The 9,138-nt window shown below is 42.1% G+C and overlaps 1 protein-coding gene across 3 annotated transcripts in view; it reads left to right on the top strand.

Annotated features, from left to right (window-relative positions):
• The first annotated feature begins 594 nt into the window (after nucleotides 1-594).
• Nucleotides 595-9,138, top strand: part of LOC128703159 (neurotrophin 1) — a 43,404-nt gene continuing 34,860 nt past the window's right edge. For 2 of the 3 annotated variants that reach the window (XM_070103325.1, XM_070103323.1), the window contains exon 1: nucleotides 595-746. In XM_070103325.1, the coding sequence (XP_069959426.1) occupies nucleotides 744-746 (3 nt within the window). In that variant the 5' untranslated portion in view covers nucleotides 595-743. Of the gene's footprint in view, nucleotides 747-7,372; nucleotides 7,478-9,138 lie in introns of all 3 variants that reach the window. The other variant, XM_070103324.1, reaches the window with a different exon arrangement.

Raw genomic sequence — 9,138 nt, 5'->3', positions numbered from 1 at the left:
TCTACAACAACAATTGTCCTCAAAGATTTGTTAAGTTATACCGTGAATTAAGGAAAGATCCTGGACTTCACCTTACGAAACAGACAAAGCAAATGTGATAATAATTATGGACAAGGTAGATTATAGTGGAAAAATGAACATGTTATTAGAAGACTGAGGAACTTACCTGCCTCTTAAGATTTTAACTTCAACTTTCGGGAAGCATCAACCAGGAAGTTTTACACTTAAAAAGACTTATTTTTTTGCCTTGTGCTTGACAAAAGCAGAGGATGCAAGTCCCCAGTGACATTTTCTCCATTATTCCTTCCCTCTTCCGCCTTGATGCCGGTAAAGGGCTCTTGATCCAAGGAACTGGACTTTTATTCCCCTACGAGTCTAACCTGAATGCCTCCTATCCTTCGTGGGCTACATGACTCCTCAGAGTTTAGCGCTTCCCCCTGATTAAAATATTAAAAATCCGAATTTGCTACCCACTTGATGTGAACAATAGTGGGCGGCGCCCGGCAAGATGGCGCCCAAGCGTGACTAAACAAAAGTCAATCTCTTAGTGAATATATTAACCAAAAAAAAGTGCATCCCGTCATCGGGGTTCTTATACACGCTGAGTAAGGGTTTAGGGAAACCTCTGAGGCTTCACCACGGCAGTAGTGGGCGAGCAACAGCAGAGAACACACGAACCACCACCACAGGAGATACCTGTCTTGTACAAGATCCGGACTAGTGCATACACAACACTCTTCATCATGGTCAGCAACCCTCCATAATTCATGCGGGTTCAGTGTTATATAGTAATCATGGTTAAAGCTGTTCGTGAATATTATTATCTGTTAAATGTTTTTTATATGTATTCAAAACTTCATGTACAAATATTAGACACAGGTAAATACATACATTAATATATAACAACGATACTCAGAGTAACTACAACATATATGATGACACAAACTAACCTAACACAACCTACACACTGCTTCTAAGTACAATGGTACATAAGTACAAAGGTTTTTATAAAATGGCACAAACACAGTTTGTTTACATTCGTCCCCCCCCCACACAAGTGAAAACTGTCCACTATCACGTAGTTGTAGACAATATCAAACACTCGTTCACTTACATATATAATGAACGTATCATGAAAACATCTGTAATATAATATATAAACAACAGTCCAGGTAATATATTATACAAGATGTAGGTAAAGGTTGTGCTACTTGAATATAGTTCAGAATATCACAGTATTGTGACGATGGTACATTGTTCATTTAAAATTATGTATAAAATACTTACATAGGTCGATATGTATGGTTACATGGAACAAAAATCTCTACTGGCACGACTCCAGTCCATTCATAATGGTGGTATTCCTTCCAAACAACACAATCCACAACCTACCTCTGAGTACCCTCTGCTTCAGAATGAACAATGTTTATATTACTGAAACTAACATTAAACAGTACACACTGGGACCCCCTCCCCCCCCACACAACGTATAAGTGTGTCTTCTGTCACCATCCTTAGCAACCAAACCAGTAATTAAACGTTAATCCAGTTACGTATCATAATACGTTTGTAACTTAAGTAATAAGCACTTACAAACATTGTAGTATATTAACACCTTAAAAACACTACATACATGAACATACCAATAAGAGAAGTTTATATATTGTCTCCCCAAACATATCCATCTCTGCAGGACAATTTACGTCTGCCAGAGATTAACTATATCCGTAATAACTTCACCACATATACATATTTACATATGTACATTCCTTATACTCTTCCCTATATCAACTCATGAATACACTCATCAGCACACCCAGGTGTACTAATACACAATACCACCCAGTTTAAACCTAACTTCATGGCGGTCACATGTTCTGCCAACCAACTTTCGATACTACAATGTGATACATCCCATACACATGTAGAACCCCCCCTAACTCCAGTGCCTCAGCACCCTGACCAAACCCCAATACCCCATTTCCCCAACCCAACAGGAGCCCAGTACCCACCAGGCCTGGGTTCCACCACAGTAATAACGCTAACAACCCCCCTTACACTAATACTCAAATAGCCCCTAGTAAAACTCTTCCCTAGCGTACTGCCATACAACAGTTTATTCCTACACATTGTTCTATAAACCTTGGCCGCCTGGATACGATATCGCACTTCCATATCCCCCTCCTTCCTCACAAAATTCCCATATGATATAAGTATAATCAACAACAACAGCTCTCGCTGCTGCATCAATAACACCACTCATGTCCCAAGTCAACGCCCTCAATACTGAAACATTCCTACTGTCACTAAAATTAACACACGAGTGAGACATCGCCACAATCCCTCATAAAACCCACGACTCCACCCTATGTGAAATGCATCTCGTCAACCCCATATACTCTACAGACTCCAATCCTCCACGACTCACGAAATCGGCTAACGCGACGGGCTGGAGTTTTGAGACTCTATGACCGCGGGTTCAATCCCGGCCGGGGTATGGTTTCCATCCTCCACCACCTTCCGATACGATTACACTCTAGCCGATAGAATTCCATGTAAAAACTCATACGTAACCCCCCGTTACGTCGGAGGGATGCGTAATTTCGCAAACATACTCCAAATTCTTCCCCCAATCATACATAGGATATAATGAAACTACAGCCCTTGTATCTCCCGTCAACATGTTATACAAAACCCTAATCTCAATTTGTCCCGGCTCCCTCACCGACATCATCCTCAACAGCCGCAATCTCGAAAATCTATCCCACTTAAAGTCGTAAGTAACACAGCATACACTCGCTCAAGACATCCCTCCTTGAACTGCCCTGCATGCAACACTGCCCTTTTAACATAAATGCACAATATACGTTTGTGAAGATCAAATAACCTCAACCTCCCTCTTCTCACTGGCAACGCGATGACTTCCCTCCTCGACCATTCACACTTTGAAGGCCACAAGAACCTAAAAATCCTACCCTGAATCCGTCGTATCACCACTGTAATTGAAGGCTACACGGTTGTTACATAACATGCCTTACTGTGCAGGAGGGCATTTACAGTAATGACCCTCTGCACGAGTGTTAAATGATAAGGTCGGAGTCCTTGTAATCGATTAACAATGCTATTCTCAACTCTCTACGAATTTGCCATCCTCACCTCTTATCTATCACCTACATACACAATCTCACAGATCTTTAATGATCTCTCCACATTCGTCATTAATGAGCATCCTCAATCCCTACGGCGTGTCCTCTCACCTAGACCCATTTCCATACCTGACGCCTTCCCAAACCTTCCAACGATCCCTTCCAGTGCTAGAAGTTCGTGTGCTCGTTCACTAATAACGTCGTGTCATCTACGTATCCCACAATTATCCCACCAACAAACCTCCCATATCTGTTTACCTCCCACCATGCTTCAAAACCCATAACAGCTTTCTCTTCCATTAAAAACCCTTATATTTAATTTCCAGTAACCCTTGTGTGCCTTATAGCCAAAGTATCCTACCCCACCCCCGTGAGAACTGCCTGATCAAAAAAGGCAGCTGTTAGGATATTACTCGAAAGTACCGTACTAGTGGATGTAACAAATTCCGTCTAGTCGTGCCCCATAATCCCTCCTGACAAACGTATGGGCCGGTACTGTCTCATTCACGCAACAAGCATCCCACAATTGCACATCAAGTAACAATTAATTCAACACCGGCGAATAATGCCCCATCCCACGTGGGATCACATCCTTTCTCCTAACCACACAATTCCAGTCCCCGCCACAAAAGATAGGGTGGGCAGTGACCTAAGGAAAAAAACTATATCGCACATCGCTATCCGCTGGCGCATACACACATGTAAAAAGAGACAGGAGAGGTCTGCTGTCACTGTTCACCTAGCAGTAAGTAGGTACTTGGGTATTAGTCGACTGGTGTGCGTCGCATGTTGGGGTAGAGGATTGGACTACCCTGGAAATTAGCCAGACTAGCTTTGTTGGGTTATCCTGAGTTACTAACCCTCTGGGTTAATAATCTTGCTTTAGTTTAATAGCATTATTATACATCCCGTACCCATCCTGTGGCTGGTCTAGGGACTGAGTAAGTCCAGGAACTGAGTCATCAATTGCTGTTAAGTTAGTGGTCACAAACTACATCTAGATTTCTAGACGCACCAATAGTCAGGTCAAGGCTAGTGCGTAACTAACACAACTACAGAACAGATATAAATGAAAACAGCATTCATTTCCAGGCTTCAGAAACTATACATAACATCAGTTCCACTGCTTTGGACATGACAGCGCAAGAACCTCTTCAAACACCATCAAAATTCGATACACAATTGAAATTAGTTTGAGAGGAGGGACCTTCCCACTACATATAAGGCAGAAAATAGTGAAAGATTTGACAGTGTTCTTATTGCAACCATTAAGTCGGAACAATATATAAACACGAACAATGTAAGTCTTTCCAAGATGTTGGTTGAAACAAGATTAAATTTTTCCACCGAAGTGGCTAGTTTGTGTACCTTATATCTATCCTGTGGATGGTAGTGGCTAGTTTGTGTACCTCATATCCATCCTGAGGATGGTAGTGGCTAGTTTGTGTACCTTATATCTATCCTGTGGATGGTAGTGGCTAGTTTGTGTACCTCATATCCATCCTGAGGATGGTAGTGGCTAGTTTATTGTGTACCTCATATCCATCCTGTGGATGGTAGTGGCTAGTTTATTGTGTACCTCATATCCATCCTGTGGATGGTAGTGGCTAGTTTATTGTGTACCTCATATCCATCCTGTGGATGGTAGTGGCTAGTTTATTGTGTACCTCATATCCATCCTGTGGATGGTAGTGGCTAGTTTATTGTGTACCTCATATCCATCCTGTGGATGGTAGTGGCTAGTTTATTGTGTACCTCATATCCATCCTGTGGATGGTAGTGGCTAGTTTATTGTGTACCTCATATCCATCCTGTGGATGGTAGTGGCTAGTTTATTGTGTACCTCATATCCATCCTGTGGATGGTTGTGGCTAGTTTATTGTGTACCTCATATCTATCCTGAGGATGGTAGTGGCTAGTTTATTGTGTATCTCATATCCATCCTGTGGATGGTAGTGGCTAGTTTATTGTGTACCTCATATCTATCCTGAGGATGGTAGTGGCTAGTTTATTGTGTATCTCATATCCATCCTGTGGATGGTAGTGGCTAGTTTATTGTGTACCTCATATCCATCCTGTGGATGGTAGTGGCTAGTTTATTGTGTACCTCATATCCATCCTGTGGATGGTAGTGGCTAGTTTATTGTGTACCTCATATCCATCCTGTGGATGGTAGTGGCTAGTTTATTGTGTACCTCATATCCATCCTGTGGATGGTAGTGGCTAGTTTATTGTGTACCTCATATCCATCCTGTGGATGGTAGTGGCTAGTTTATTGTGTACCTCATATCCATCCTGTGGATGGTAGTGGCTAGTTTATTGTGTACCTCATATCCATCCTGTGGATGGTAGTGGCTAGTTTATTGTGTACCTCATATCCATCCTGTGGATGGTAGTGGCTAGTTTATTGTGTACCTCATATCCATCCTGTGGATGGTAGTGGCTAGTTTATTGTGTACCTCATATCCATCCTGTGGATGGTAGTGGCTAGTTTATTGTGTACCTCATATCCATCCTGTGGATGGTAGTGGCTAGTTTATTGTGTACCTCATATCCATCCTGTGGATGGTTGTGGCTAGTTTATTGTGTACCTCATATCTATCCTGAGGATGGTAGTGGCTAGTTTATTGTGTATCTCATATCCATCCTGTGGATGGTAGTGGCTAGTTTATTGTGTACCTCATATCTATCCTGAGGATGGTAGTGGCTAGTTTATTGTGTATCTCATATCCATCCTGTGGATGGTAGTGGCTAGTTTGTGTACCTCATATCTATCCTGTGGATGGTAGTGGCTAGTTTGTGTACCTCATATCCATCCTGTGGATGATAGTGGCTAGTTTATTGTGTACCTCATATCTATCCTGAGGATGGTAGTGGCTAGTTTATTGTGTACCTCATATCTATCCTGAGGATGGTAGTGGCTAGTTTATTGTGTATCTCATATCCATCCTGTGGATGGTAGTGGCTAGTTTGTGTACCTCATATCCATCCTGTGGATGGTAGTGGCTAGTTTATTGTGTACCTCATATCCATCCTGTGGATGGTAGTGGCTAGTTTATTGTGTATCTCATATCCATCCTGTGGATGGTAGTGGCTAGTTTGTGTACCTCATATCCATCCTGTGGATGGTAGTGGCTAGTTTATTGTGTACCTCATATCTATCCTGAGGATGGTAGTGGCTAGTTTATTGTGTATCTCATATCCATCCTGTGGATGGTAGTGGCTAGTTTATTGTGTACCTCATATCTATCCTGTGGATGGTAGTGGCTAGTTTATTGTGTACCTCATATCCATCCTGTGGATGGTAGTGGCTAGTTTATTGTGTATCTCATATCCATCCTGTGGATGGTAGTGGCTAGTTTATTGTGTACCTCATATCTATCCTGTGGATGGTAGTGGCTAGTTTATTGTGTACCTCATATCCATCCTGTGGATGGTAGTGGCTAGTTTATTGTGTACCTCATATCTATCCTGAGGATGGTAGTGGCTAGTTTATTGTGTATCTCATATCCATCCTGTGGATGGTAGTGGCTAGTTTATTGTGTACCTCATATCTATCCTGTGGATGGTAGTGGCTAGTTTATTGTGTACATCATATCCATCCTGTGGATGGTAGTGGCTAGTTTATTGTGCACCTCATATCTATCCTGTGGATGATAGTGGCTAGTTTGTGTACCTCATATCCATCCAGTGGATGGTAGTGGCTAGTTTAATGTGTACCTCATATCCATCCTGTGGATGGTAGTGGCTAGTTTATTGTGTACCTCATATCCATCCTGTGGATGGTAGTGGCTAGTTTATTGTGTACCTCATATCCATCCTGTGGATGGTAGTGGCTAGTTTGTGTACCTCATATCCATCCTGTGGATGGTAGTGGTTAGTTTATTGTGTACCTCATATCCATCCTGTGGATGGTAGTGGCTAGTTTGTGTACCTCATATCCATCCTGTGGATGGCAGTGGCTAGTTTATTGTGTACCTCATATCCATCCTGTGGATGGTAGTTGCTAGTTTATTGTGTACATGCACATCATATCCATCCTGTGGATGATAGTGCAAGAACATATGGATACACAAAAAGCCTAGGAACTAGGTCCCAAAAGGGTTAACAGGAGTACATCTGGATTTATATCTACAGTTCACTTATCTATTACAAGGAAATTTAGGAGATTTACTTAATGTATCTTGTATGAAGCAAGTGACAGTCTTAGACGACGATTCTAACAGGCGTCCATCAGTGACATCACTTAAATCAACACAATAATGACAATACTGGACGATGGTGTCAAAGGAAAAGCGAAAGTGTGACATCAACTCGTGCCAAAAACTATGGTAAGAACTATACATATTATCTTTTATTCTCTTCTTACATTTTCCTCATTGTATCGTTCAACACTGAGCCAAACATCACAAGACATTCCGCACTCTGAGTGGATGACTGCAGGTTACCTGGAGTTTACCTGGAGAGGGTTTTTGGGGTCAACGCCCCCGCGGCCCGGTCTGAGACCAGGCCTCATGGTGGATCAGGGTCTGATCAACCAGGCTGTTACTGCAAAATAACTAAAAGCTGCTGGCATATATTGACTGTCTAGACAGTATATACACTGCCTAAGATCAAATATTTTTTACCATCAAATCAGAGAAATACTGTATACACAAAGGTAACTAATGTGAGCATTTTATTTGATAAAAATATTTATCATTACAGTCTAGTTATATCCACGAGGCTATTCCTTTGTATTTTTTAGCTTCATATATAATGGGAGGTTCCTATGTATGCTGTACTGGTGTTTTGGGATGGTAAGATCGTATTTCAAGTTGACTGTGGTGCTATTAAGTCAGAAACAATGGTAGGGAAAGTGTTTATATATTCATGTTGAGACGAGATAAGTGGGACTTAGTCACGGTAGGTCACCATACTGTCACTTCCTCGATGCCCACTCCCTACCACTCTCACAAAAAGTTAGACCTGCCATTAAATTAATAATTACAATACTGAAACCAGCTACTACCAGCTATTGCCTTTTTGCCCACATATTTGCTGGTCAAATTACACTCTTTCCTTTTCAAAGCTGTTAAGCTGTTGTAATAGAAGCAAAATGCTACATGATGTAGTTTATGTGGTAAGATAAGTGCAAAGTGTATCTGGGTGGTGTAGCAGATTCTAGCAGTGTCCCTTGTTAGGTTGCTACACTGTGGATATACACACACACAGGTGTATGTCTATATATATACACTCGAGAAATCGTAATGATACGATTGCAGACAAACCATACCACGGGTGGGGTTTGAACCCGCGGTCAGAGAGTCTGGAGTTTTGAGACTTTCTGACCGCGGGTTCAGACCCCACCCGTGGTATGGTTTCTCTGAGACTTTACTTAAATCGTTATTTTCAGTATTAAATCATCTTTGGTGGTGAATAGGTTATATGCAGCCTTAATGACCCCTCGTGTAGTAGATAGGATTTAAACCCCATTAACCAACTAGTTCAAGTATTTTTTCAAGTTTAATATTGCCACAATAAAATTTCACATTAGTTGCACTTGTGTCCTTTACCTAGCAACAACGCCCCCGCGGCCCGGTCCACGACCAGGCTTCCCGGTGGATCAGGACCTGATCAACCAGACCGTTACTGCTGGCCGCATGTAGCCCAACGTACGAACCACAGCCCGGCTGATCCGGCACTCCAGCATTCTCTTGAAGGCAGCCAGGGGTCTATTTGTAATTCCCCTTAAGCTTGGTGGGAGGCTGTTGAATAGTCTTGGGCCCCGGACACTTATGGTGTTTTCTCTTAGTGTACCAATGGTGCCCCTACTTTACACTGGGAATATTTTGCATCGCCTGCCCTGTCTTTTACTTTCGTAGGGAGTGATTTGTGTGTGCAGGTTCGGGACCATTCCTTCTAGAATTTCCCAAGTGTAGATTATGATATATCTCTCTCGCCTGAGTTCCAGCGAGTACAAGTCAAGTGCTTCCAGGTATTATCCTGTACA

Source organism: Cherax quadricarinatus, chromosome 85 (assembly GCF_038502225.1).
Source record: "Cherax quadricarinatus isolate ZL_2023a chromosome 85, ASM3850222v1, whole genome shotgun sequence".
Classification (NCBI taxonomy): domain Eukaryota; kingdom Metazoa; phylum Arthropoda; class Malacostraca; order Decapoda; family Parastacidae; genus Cherax; species Cherax quadricarinatus.
Note: the sequence above shows the minus strand (reverse complement) of the source record. Positions and strands in the feature narration are given on the sequence as shown.